At 35.3% G+C, this 12,378-nt stretch overlaps 1 protein-coding gene across 1 annotated transcript; it reads left to right on the top strand.

Annotated features, from left to right (window-relative positions):
• The first annotated feature begins 829 nt into the window (after nucleotides 1-829).
• On the top strand, nucleotides 830-11,580 carry LOC114271106 (uncharacterized). The gene is made up of 3 exons (XM_028212711.2): nucleotides 830-1,069; nucleotides 1,167-1,324; nucleotides 11,022-11,580. Exons 1-3 carry the CDS (start codon nucleotides 989-991, stop codon nucleotides 11,119-11,121), a joined length of 339 nt encoding a protein of 112 aa, XP_028068512.1. The 5' UTR covers nucleotides 830-988; the 3' UTR covers nucleotides 11,122-11,580.
• Nucleotides 11,581-12,378: the final 798 nt, after the last annotated feature.

The following is a 12,378-nucleotide window of genomic DNA, read 5'->3' as shown; positions in this document are numbered from 1 at the left end:
GGCCTGCTCAAGGCCTACTCAAAAGCCCGGACCGCCCAAGGCCCCATGTTATTTGTAATGGAAAATAATAAAATTTTGGTGGAAAAAAAAAATTTATTTAGGCTCGCTCAAGCCAGCTTAAAGCCCGAGCCCAGGCCCAAGCCTAGCGGTCTGATGCATTGGCCCGCCCCAAGACCGAATACCCCTGGGCTTGGGTTTGGGCTTGGGCTTGAGCCTAGTTTTTTTTGGTCTGGCCTGATTTTTGGCTGGAGCACGCAAGGCCCGACATGGGCCCGACATGGGCCCGAGCTCAGATGGACCAGGCCAAAATTATACCCTTAGAGATGGAGCTGAGTTCAACTCTTATTAGCTCCAAAATGTTTCCATTTATAACCAACAATAACATTGTCAAAGGAATCAATTACTCTACCTACCCAAATATCATCATCTACCTCAAGTTGCAAAAACAGATCTACACAAATATCATGTTTAATGTTTTTGTTTTCAAATGTTTATTTAATGTGTCAACCAAACATGTTATTTATTTATTTATTTTTAACAAATAAACAGAAACATGGTTATAGTTTTCTGTAAACAAAAAAAAAAATGTAAATTTTACCAAGTGGGCCCTTATTATTTTCATTTTATCGTATTTATTTTTTAAAAAATAAACAAAAACTGTATTGTTAAAAATAAATCATCTATTTTTCAAAATTTTAAAATTAAAAAAAAAATTCAAGCATCACAAAATATCATAAAATAAAATTTTAAACATTAGAAATTAAAGAGAAATTATTATTGTGTGGTTAGTATTACCTATCTCCAGTTGGGCCGGTCGCTCGGATCTTGGGCCTATAGGCCTATCCATTCAAATTCAACTTATTTGACTTGAATTTGAGCCTGAAGTCTCGTCAGACTCCAAATCTCAACTCTCTCTCTCCCTCCCTCCCTCCCTCTCCATTCTTCAAATCACAGCACCTGTAATTGCAGGTCCCAAAATTGAACCCTAATGGAGAATAAACAATCTGGTGGAGAAGATGTATCATCAGCAAAAGCAGTGTTACTTGGAGCCCTAGCACCTGGTGTTAACGTCCGTACAATTTCCCAATTATTTGATCTCTGATCAATATATATATATATTTTAATGTGATCTTTCAAGTGCTGATCTTTTGCTATTTTGATTTCAGGGTCAGACTTGGAATACCCTAAAATTTGCGTTTTTGATGTTGGGTCTTTGTCTTGCTGCTATGCTTGGCTTGGCTTTCTTTTCTAGTGACTTTGGGTTGATTTTTCACGTTACATTGCTTGTTCTAATCACTGGGACACTGTTCATACTTCTTAGCAGGTACTTTGATTTTCAGTAAAACTAAATCAGTTATCTTGTGTAGATTTGACTTCATTGAAGATGGGTTGTTGGTGTTTTCATTTAAATAAAACTCTGCAATGTGTATTTTTATGTATTTTTTTTTAATCAATTCATTTGTAAATATGTGTGCTATTGCATTGAACAGGTGAGAAATTACTTTGTAGAGTTTATAAAAAAAAATAAAATAAAATAAAAAATCCAAGTCTTGCCAAAACATATTTACCAAGCCAAGGGCCCTTTTGAACTTAATTCCCAAACCTCATTTTCTTTTTTGAAGTGTGTTGAAAACACTACTTCAAATGTAAAGTTGTGTTTTGAACACGAATTCATGGAAGTCATGTTTCGAACACACAATTTTAATTGATATATGGTAAAACTCATTAAAGTTGTGTATACTTTGCAAACATGACTTCAAGCTTAATGTCGTGGCCTCACTTCATGAAACAATTTGATTTTAGGAAATAAGTTCAAAAGCACCTCAAATTGTGAAACTGTTGGTCATGTTTGGTTTAGTTTTCAGATACTTGTTTTAGATTTTTTATTTATTTTTTATTTTTTATTTTTTTTGTAAAAACCAAAATTTAGTTTGGTAAAAAAATGAAAAACAAATTCAAAAGCACTTAACATTTTATATAGTTTTATCTTTTCAGAGAATGAAACCAAACATGGCCGTTATTTTTTTTTGTTTTAAAAACAAAACCTTGAGTTTGGTAAATAACTTTTATTTTGTGCTCCTGTAGTGTCAAGAGGCCTTGCTCCACCACTATTCACAAAATGCTACACTCTCCTTTTGGTAGTAGGTTTTGCCCTTGACATGGATGTCAAGGCTAGCACCTCCACAAATAAGGTTGTAGTATTTTGTGATTGGTGTAGAGTAAGGCCACAAGCCGCTCCAAGAGCATTGAATAATTTTTTGAAATTAAATACCCAACAATTCTTCTTTTTGAACACACTAAAAAATTTAAGAACTTTTATTTTCTTTGCGAACCCCTATAATACCAAACATAACCTTATCATCAACCCACATCCAATTTTTTTTTTCTTTGTGAGTGTTTGGGAAGTGGGTTTTTATATAGTTTTTTTTAGTTGTAGGATATTATTGGATAAAAAAATTTTAGCGTTTGGGAAGATAGTTGGGTTTTTTTATGGTTGGATGTGATGTTTGTGAGAGAAAAAGTGAAATGATTATAGAGTTGGATGTGATATTTTGTTTGGATTTGTTTTTTTTAGTTTTGCAAAAAGTTTGTCTTTTAGTGTAAAAAATCAAAAAAAACCCAACCCACAAACTTTCCAAACACCACCTTTCTACACTCACCCATTGTCTCTATAACTCACCTATTTTCTGTTATTTGGGGGTTGTATAAGTAAAAAGTCTTCTTTGTATTTAAATTACTTTAATTTGGGAGGCCGACTATACTTCCCTGCCGGTCTACACATCTCCGAGGACCTCCGAAATTTTTTTTATCTGGAAATTTTGTGAGACCATGGCAAAGGCTCTCAAATGGAAACAAGAGGGGATTAAGGGATGTAGAGTTAGATGATAGCACAATCGAGTGTGATTGTGTAGGTCTCTGTTTGTGTGGAAATCTTGGTACATCATAGTTGTGGTTGACTGGGGAAAGTTACGATATGCAAACCTCAATTGAGTAACCATCAAAGAAGCAAGACATTGGAGGTCAAACATCTAATACATGGAACACACCAAATAGAGTGCTCAATGATCTTGTGTAGTGGCCAAATTTGGCCACTGTGTCCCCTTTGGTGTCAAACGAAACGGTAATGTCAAGTAGACCTGGCTCACTAAGTGTTGATAATCAAAAGAGAGATGTAATGGGCACTAGGAAATGAAAGGGTGATGAAAATGTGGGAGCTTGTGGAAATGGAGCTTCAGTTGAACTAGATATGGAAAACACACTAAGGTTGATTGTCTTGATGGCGATACACTAGCTATGTTAGGTAAGTCTCCAACATCTTGGAGTTCTTTAGTTAAAGAAGAGATTAACAAGGTGCCAAAATTGAAGTACAAAATAGGTGCCCATAAGATTGAGAACCTGGTAGATGGCATGTACAATGTCTCTGTTGATATCTCTAAAAAAGGCTTTTTCCTTTGGGAAAATGCCTTTATTGGGTATTTCATTGATAAAGATTTTCTTTCCATCATGTGAAAACTTTGGCAGAGAAACTTTAGGAAAATTTTCTTGAAGATGTTGTCTCTATTGATAATGGTTTCTTCATTTTTAAAATAAAAAGTGAAAAGGCTATGGACAAAATTTTAGAAGATGGCCCTTATTATGTTGGGGCTAGATTGATTGTTGTTAAAAAATGGCAACCTAGGCTAAACTATCAAAATATGAATTTTCGAGTGTGCCGTTGTAGGTGAAGTTGTATAATGTTCCTTTGGTGCTTTGGACTTAAGAGGGTTTGGGTTATATTGCTAGTGTCATTGGAACTCCTCTTTATTTGGATGAGCCTGCTTTCAACAAAAGCAGACTTATGTTTGTGAGAATATGTATTCTCTGTTATCAGAATCTTACGATTCGCGATTCGATTCGCGATTCGATACACAATTTTTGCAAAATCGATACGAATCTATGAGTGAATCTATTTTGGAAGTGAATCTCTAGTGAATCGCACGATTCACAATCGATTCACGATTCGATTCACTTTTTACGATTCATGCAATTTTTGAAATTATTATGTTCGACATATTTTCGACTCATTTTTTTCATCTTTTTAGTGAAAATAACATAATACACCTTCTAATAGCATTTAATACCAAAATAACCAACATATGTATATGATTTGTTGTTATTTTAGTGATCATGGAGTTTTTTATAGGATCCAATCAGATTCAGTCAGACCTAACATATTTTTAACATTTCTTCTCATTTTTTTTCCCTTCAAAAAATTGTAATATATCTTCTAAAGATGTTTAAGATTAAAGTTACACTATGAATTATCTATTACTATTTTATTAAATTGAATATTACATGTGTGAGGTCAGTTATACCTTTTAAAATGTTTTAGGCTTTAAAATAAAATATCCTAAATAATTCTTTCCTATTATTTGCTTACTCTTACTTAGAAAAGTATATGTGCTTATTGTCCAAATATCAATATCGTTGTTAACTATTGTTACTTTAGAAATTAATAGTTTGTCTATTTGGTTATTATCTTTATTAAGAATGGTTGATAAAAAATATCTATAAAAAAAAAGAAAAAAAGAAGGTAAGTTGGTGATTTTACATAGGAATCTTTGTTAACTTCTTACCTATTAAATTAGGTGATTATCATTCAAAATAACATTTTTGTTGATTTAAGTCTAAATATTTTATATTCATAAGATATATTTAACATTTAAATATGTAGATATATGTTTTTAAGTAATTTAAAAAAAGTGACCGAATCTTTACGATTCACGATTCGATTCGATTCGCGATTCGGTACGAGGCCATTTCGATTCACGATACGAATCCCGATTTGACAACTATGTATGTATTGAAGTGCTAGCAAGTAAAGTGATCCCCGAGTCTTTCAAAATAAATCTTGGTTATGGTGACCTGTATGAGATTAAAGTTGAGGTTTAATGGAAGCCTAAAATGTGTGATGTTTGTAAGACATTTGGTCATATCACTAATATGTTCCTGCAGAAGCCAAAGACATTGAATCCTCTCTCTTTCAAACAAGAGTGGACAGTCAAGGAGACTAAAACACAAATGGAGACTAATTGGGAAATGGTGAAGAAGAAATGGGGAGAGATGGTGTGCAAGCTTCAACAATAGAGATAAACGAAGAGAGAGGGACACGGTCTTTCGGCCCCTCTATATCTAATGCCTTTGAAGTCCTTAAATCTTGTGTAATGGGAGAGTTTGGAAATGGCGATTCAAGTCAAGAGTTGTTGTGCCAAATGAATATTCTAAATCATAGAGGGAGTCCATCTCCAAGGGACCCCAGTAATGGAGAGACTTCTAAGGAGGAAAATAGAAGAAAACTCAAAAAGAAACTTCATAACCTGAAAAGTGCGAGGGAAATTTTGAATCATCTTTGTTGTGATAGTTGTTTTATGCCTTTTGTAGGCTTAGTTTGGTGTCCTTCGGTGGGAGTAGGTTGGCTCTGTTTATTTTCGTGCTCCCTTCAAAGATGTGTGTTGAATTTCATTGTATATCCTTCTTTTTTGGTTATTAAATTACTTAGTTATCCCAAAAAAAAGAGCACTATTTGGGTGTGGTTTTGTATGATTTGATTGTAGTTTGTGAAAAATGAAAATGGAGAAGAAACTTCGTTGAGCCCTAGGTTGTCGAACAAACTATGGTTGTTTGCCTTGGAGTAGTCATAACATTCTTAAGATGTTTCAACAACTTGAACATTCCAAGGGTGTTCAACCAACAAAGTCCAAACGTTTTGAGAATGTTCAGCTCTGGTTGGATGAACAAAGTTTGAACACAAAAGATCTTCAAATCATCATTTGTGTTGAAAAATACGCGCATTTTTCTTTGTTAAAGCTCCCAAATCCATTCTTGATATCTAAATATAAAATATTACATTGACTTAAAAGCTATTCTCTTCAAATAATTGATGTCAAATCCATAAATCCAAAGGGAGCCTTTGTTTTGACTTTAAACGTGCCACATGCTTTGGATTATGTTGTGTCTTTTGTGGATGCTAATTGCTCAATAGTCTCTAAAATCAAACTTAGGCTTTCTAAATCCGAAAGTGATATAACTTTCTTATTAGTGTATGTTAGTGTTTTTTTTTTTTTTTGTGTGTGTGTGTTGGGGGGGGGGGGGGGGGGGTTGGGCACATGTGTTCTTTTCTCTCTTTCATTTTTTGTTGTTTTCATTTTTTATGTCATAGTTTTATCATGTATGCTAAATTTGTTTGTTGTTTTCTGTTTTTTGTCCAATGCTTATGGATTACACCAAGGCATCTCTTGTATGTACAACTACTAAGAGGGGAGCTAGCTAACCACCTTCCTTATCCACACGCACAAAAGAAAAGGGAAAAAAAAAAACTTTTATCTAAATTTGTCCTATTTTATGGGTAATGACTGCAAACAGCTTATAGTCATCCTTTTTTCGAGTAAATACATGCTCGTATGTAACATCTAGGAATAAGAAGATATAATTGGAAAGACAAATTCTTACTTCTCTTTGTTGGTCTATTATTATGTTTATGTTTATGTAGATATATTGTGATGTCATTCTGTTGGTCTCCTCACCCTACCTTACTTCTCTTTGTAGTCATATGTTTAGTCCTTTTTTTTATACTTTCCTTGGGCATAATGAATATTCTTGTGGATAAACAAGAATGTCGGGTGCTTTTCTTGTTTTGTCTCACAAAATGGCTTGAATTAGTAAATGCAATAGTCTCATAAGTAGGTTTAGTTATGCAGGTTTGCTTTCCATTCTTTGTCAAGTAGGATTAATCTTGTAGTGCTGATTCTCTTTGCTTAGATAAAGCCAGCAGAAAGACTGCTCTGTGGCAAAAATTGTTGATTGATAATTTTCTTTTCTTGTCCTTTCCTTTTTATTAAGGTGATATTTAGCATACAGGATTGTGAAATTTGTAGAACACATCTTCAAGTCGTACAAGTAATAGTGTACTACATGCTTTGGCTGCTCTATTTGAAACCAAAACTCTTAGGAATTGGATCATGTCTGGGTAAGGCTGACAGCATAATGCATACACACCTCATCACTTGCCAAAGTACTTGTCGGACCAAGTTCTACCATATCGCCCAAAATCAATTGGTGTTAGGGAGCGCTTAACTTATGTCTTTTATGGTATTTGACATTGTGCCCATATGCCTGTTCTTAGATCGGTCATTGGGAATTTGGGAGCAGCATTGTGTACCTAACAATCCCTCCCTTACAATGATGCCCCACAACTCAAACCCATGCCAACTTAGCTTTGATTTCAGTTGTCAGACCGAGTTCCATCATCTCGCCTAAAACAATTGGTATTAGAGAGGGCTTTACTTATGTCTTTTATGGCGTGTGACACCATGCCCACAAGTCCGTTTTTAGAGTGGTGGTAGGGAGCGGCATGGTATGCCCAGCATCACGCTTCAAGATATGTTATATCCGTATCCAGTCTTTTTTGGCATAACAAAGGTAAAGTCTAGGCACATCAATTAATTCAATTTATTGATACAAATTAGTCATATATGTTTTGTTCTATTAATGGTTTTACCCTGCCCATTTTTATTTTTGGACTTGTTTTGACACGGTTGCAAGGGAAGCAAAATTTTGAGGAAGTGCATAATCGTCTAGTTGTGGGAAGTTTCACTTGATATTTGCATAACAATCTGTTAAAAATTAGGTTAGTTTTGCATGAGTACCAACTTGAGGGGATTTGTTGTTTCTTTAAGCCGATAGGGAGAGGCATAATTGTAAGAAACCTTGGTTGTTTTCCAATTTAACTTGCGTCAAGTGTCGACTCATCTTATTGTGATTAACTTTGTTACTTTGTAGTTGACCTTTTGTCATAGGATTTTCTAGGTAATTAGTACCAAATGAGTTTCATCTAAGGACCACAAATATAGAATGACTGAATGAGACACAAATACAGCATGAAACGGATACACTGGCACGACAATTTCCCCGAAAAAAATTAGGACATGATACAATAGAGACAACAATAAATAAATACATATTTTTTGTATGTATATATACAAATAATAACTATTTCTTCATTTTTTACATTACAAATATTTATAATTTATTATGTTAAAATAGTAAGAAATCATTTTCCACATACTATATATCGAAAAGAAATTGTGAAAACAAAAAAACACAAAAAATCCATTTTAGAACGCTTTGCTCATTAAATAAAATAAAATGGAAGTTTTGGACTTTAGAATTCCTAAAATTTAAATGTTTAGAGGAAAGATTAATAGGATGTAAACCCCGTATTATTTTATTTGATCATTGGATCACTTCCCAAGTTATTTTTTTCAAACTTACAATTTGTTTCATGTGTCTAACCAATGGACACATGTATCCCCCCAATTGGCTAGAGATGCAGAGCATGTTTGGCTCTTTAAAAAAAAACAAAAATAATATATTAGGTCACTGAAAATGTGTTTGACACCTGCTGGGGAGTGTTTGACAGGCACCTTTGAAGTGTTTGTGCTTTTTAGGTTTCCATTTTTTGTTAACCATATTTGGTTGGCATGTTCCACTGTTAAAACTCCATTGAGTTGTAATTTAGAATGTGCACATGAGGGAGGTTTGGTTTTGTTTTATTTTTTAAATGTGCACACGAGTTATTTCTGATGTCTGGGTTAGTCTGACTTAGATTTATTGGGGCAACAAACATCCAACAAATAAATAGAATCCCCACCCCTTCCCTTTGTATAGGACAATAGAGTCAAATTTATGTCATGTGCTCTTTTGTTAAAAAAGGGGGGAAAAAATATTGCTAAATTGCAGTGACTATGCTATGATGAGCTGCCAATTGGTTTCACAATTCTTTGACTAATGTTTCATTGGGTTGCCAAGTTGGAAAACAAAGGTGTAAGACGTAGGATGGTGGATGTTCAAGTAACTTAAGGGAAGGCAAGGCAACTTGAGGGGAAAGTAGGGAGCAGTGGCAGTGAAGCAGAGTACAGGCTTAGGAGCACCAAAACAGCTGTAACTTGACCTTGGGCTCAATAGGTCATTGCAGGCCCTGACCGATGAGAGGTCTCCAAGCCCAAAAGGGCTGCAAGGCAGCTGGGCTGTAAATGTACTCAGAAGGCCTCGAGCTTACAAGGGTGCTAATACTTGACTGCCACACATTTGGTGAGTTCCCCTCAGGAAGACCAAAACGTAGGGCACTCACTCTAGTCTAGTGTTGCTCTTGCCTTATTCCCCAAATGAATACCCTCAAGAATCATTCTGGTACTCATTTGGGGACAAGGGCCTGTGCCTTGGCCAATTATTAGGCGAAGCTACTAAATTGCTGGGGCACCGAATCACCTCAGTTTCCTGGGTCCTGACTAGACAAGAGTGATAATGTCAAGGTGCTTTCTCTAAAAAGGAGTCGGAGGGGGCTGCCCTGACCTTTGGAGGGTCATCTGCCTTTTAGCATTGTCCACTTCAGAGCAAGCCCTTGACACTTTAGATGTTGCAGTGTACCCATTGTACCTTGGGTCCTATTTCAAACGCCATGTGTTGATCCCTTATTGGTCCACATGTCATAATTCCATTAGTTACATAGATATTTTCTCCTTGGACTACATGGTCTTTTCTCCTCATATTCGTCCAAGTCGCACAATTTTGTGTTGAAGCGTGCCATTTGACTTTATCACCTCAGGCCACAGAAGGCAGTCAATTTGGGTAGTAATTACTTAGTTCTTCCCAAATCAATGATTGCTTCAGTGCATATCCAATTGCATTGCCAGGAAACTGGTTGTAGTTTGTGGGACAAGCCTGATGATGCACCTGGTGACTCTTCTCTTTTTCTAAAAACTGTGATAATCAGAAACTCTTGGTCCTATCTCATTACTGTGTCAATTACTTGTTGCAAAATCATCTCACAAATATAAACTCTTTTGCAACTCATTTGTATAATCTTCTCTTTTGTTGTTCCAATTTGTTCGATGCCCGCTAATACAAGGAAAGATGAGGCCATTACTTGCTTACATTACTGTGTACTGTATTCTGGGATTGCATTGTTTGTGCTGTGTTCATTTTGTTGTTAGGCTATGAAGCACGGGTACTGCAAAAATAGTGCCGTACGAGTACCGGGTACTTACCGGGCATACTGGGTATGCCGAATACATGCCGGGTACAGTTAATACATTTGGGTATGGCCTGGGTATGTTGTGGGTACAGTATGGGTACGTTTTGGGTACGGCGTGTTTTTTTTTTTTTTTTTTTTGCAGTTGCTAAAATTTGTTGCAGCTTTTATTATTCTTCTTTCAATTTCGAAAATCATCAAATAATGTTTCCAACACTTTTTACCCATGAGTCATGTTTTGCTCTCTTTTGCGTCATGTTTTAAACAATCAAAAAAGAAAAAGAAAGAATTATATAACTTTTTAGACAAGCTGTTCTCATTTTAGTTTTGATTTTGAAATTCTGATTTGTATGTTGGATATTTAGCTATAAATTTAAAAAAAACAAATAATAAATAATAATAAAAAATTGATGTACCTCAACCGTACACGTATTACTTTTTAAAGAATTTGCCATATCGGCGTACCTGTACCCATACCCGTGTCCATACTCGCATCCGTGCTTCCTAGTTGTCAGGTCATTCAGATGCATAGGTCAATTTTCTAATATGATGTCAAGAGCATGAATGGATGATTTGTAAAACAACATTTTCGGGATTCCAATTTTGGGTAATGGTGATTATGTAGGGTTCTAGCTAGCATATCAACATAAGAAGTTTTTTTATATTTTTATTTTTTTCCCATCTTTTTCTTTTACCTTCTTGGTTGCAAAAGGGTATAAAAAGTCCCTAGCTCATTTGAGTATGACACCTATGCAAGCAAGCAACTCCACATTGCATTTTAGATTTGCCTTTATTTTTGGGGGGAAAAATCAAAAAACTCAACTGCTTGGATAGATTTATTTTAGGAGTAAAACGAAGTTCACATGTCCCATTATGTGAAAATATTGTGTGTTCCTAACACATCTGTTATTTTAGAGGTTGCCTTATGCGTTATGGTCGGATTTTTGTGCAGGTTTCTTGCAGAGACTGGCCTGGTTTCTGTTGAACATCAAATGCAGGAAATGGGCTTGAGCCCAAAAGAGTCCGAGATGATCAATAAAAAGAGCCGTTGAAGGTTTTTAAAGACCAATACAACAATACAGGTGAATACGTCAAGAATTCTCAAAGGAAGACCTCTAAGAGGCCAACTTATAACCATTCATTATGAGATGACAGTTACATTTTGCGATGCACTTGACCAAGAAGAGAAGAAGAAAGATTAGAAAACTGTTTTTTCTCGAGAGCCTCTTCGCTGGAGCAGTTGCATCGTTCAATCACTCTTTCCTTCCTTCTCCTTTGGTTTGTCCTGTTTGTCCTTTTTGGGCTTGATGAAGCAGAAACACGAGCAGCACGGGCACTGAAACAACAACTTCATCTCTTCAGGGATTGTTTCCCAAATGATGTTTATTAAAGTTCCAAATAACATACTATATATAGAGAGGTGAAGCATATATTTTGCCTCAAAAACATTTATTTATTTGTGGATTCCATTCCTATCCCTTACAAAAAGAAGATGCTTAACTTTATTCTTATGATTGATGCCGCTGACTCTCTTATCCTTTATTTGTTCTGGGCATATTGGTTTTGTGCATTAGAAAATGGAGTTCCTAGTGCTTTGATTTCCTCCAAAGAAAGTTTACTAGGCTGGGATCCTTTGAGGGAGTTCAATTCAATACCTTGACTTAATATTTTTTTTTTAATATACATGTATTATATATTAGTTTTGATTTGTTTTTTTGTCACCTCTAAAAATATTTTGAACACCTTGTTAAAGTTGCCTGGGCCCAAGGCTCATCAAGGCGCAGTCGGTGTGCCTCGGTTATTATTATTTTTTTGCACAAAAAATAGAAAACAAGTTTTCATTTATTTTATTTTTTGTAAAATAGAAAAATAAAAATTTGTTTGGTGTATAAAAATATTTTGAAAACAAAAGCAAAATAAATGTGCTTAGTAAGTTGTTGGAGGTGGTAGTATGTGGTGGAAGTTGAATTGATGTGGTGGCCGGTGATGGAGGCGGTCGGGAGGTAGGTGATGGAGTTGGTGGTTGGAGTGCCTTCAAGGTCATGGGAGGTGGCTGGAGTGTCACCGGAAGGTCATGCGGAAGAAGAAAATAAAAATTTATTTTAAAAATAAATAAAAAAGCACATTTAAAAAAAAAAAAAGTTTGGAATTGATTTATTTTTTTTAAATAAAAAATATATGTATAATGAACAAATTTTCATTTTCAATTTTCAAAGAAGTGGTGGTGTCGGAAGTGGAGAAGGGGTTCAGGGTGGTGTTGGAAGGTGGGCGTAGTAGGAGGGGTTTGCGAAGAGCAGCGATTAACGTTT

Source organism: Camellia sinensis, chromosome 9 (assembly GCF_055761805.1).
Source record: "Camellia sinensis isolate YWXY chromosome 9, ASM5576180v1, whole genome shotgun sequence".
Lineage (NCBI taxonomy): Eukaryota > Viridiplantae > Streptophyta > Magnoliopsida > Ericales > Theaceae > Camellia > Camellia sinensis.
Note: the sequence above shows the minus strand (reverse complement) of the source record. Positions and strands in the feature narration are given on the sequence as shown.

Bases quoted from the DNA above. Each gene is read 5' to 3' on its own strand.
- LOC114271106 (XM_028212711.2), top strand. From the start codon at position 989: ATGGAGAATAAACAATCTGGTGGAGAAGATGTATCATCAGCAAAAGCA. The intron at 1,070-1,166 runs GTCCGTACAATT...TTTTGATTTCAG, and splicing joins CCCTAGCACCTGGTGTTAAC to GGTCAGACTTGGAATACCCT. The intron at 1,325-11,021 runs GTACTTTGATTT...ATTTTTGTGCAG, and splicing joins CTGTTCATACTTCTTAGCAG to GTTTCTTGCAGAGACTGGCC.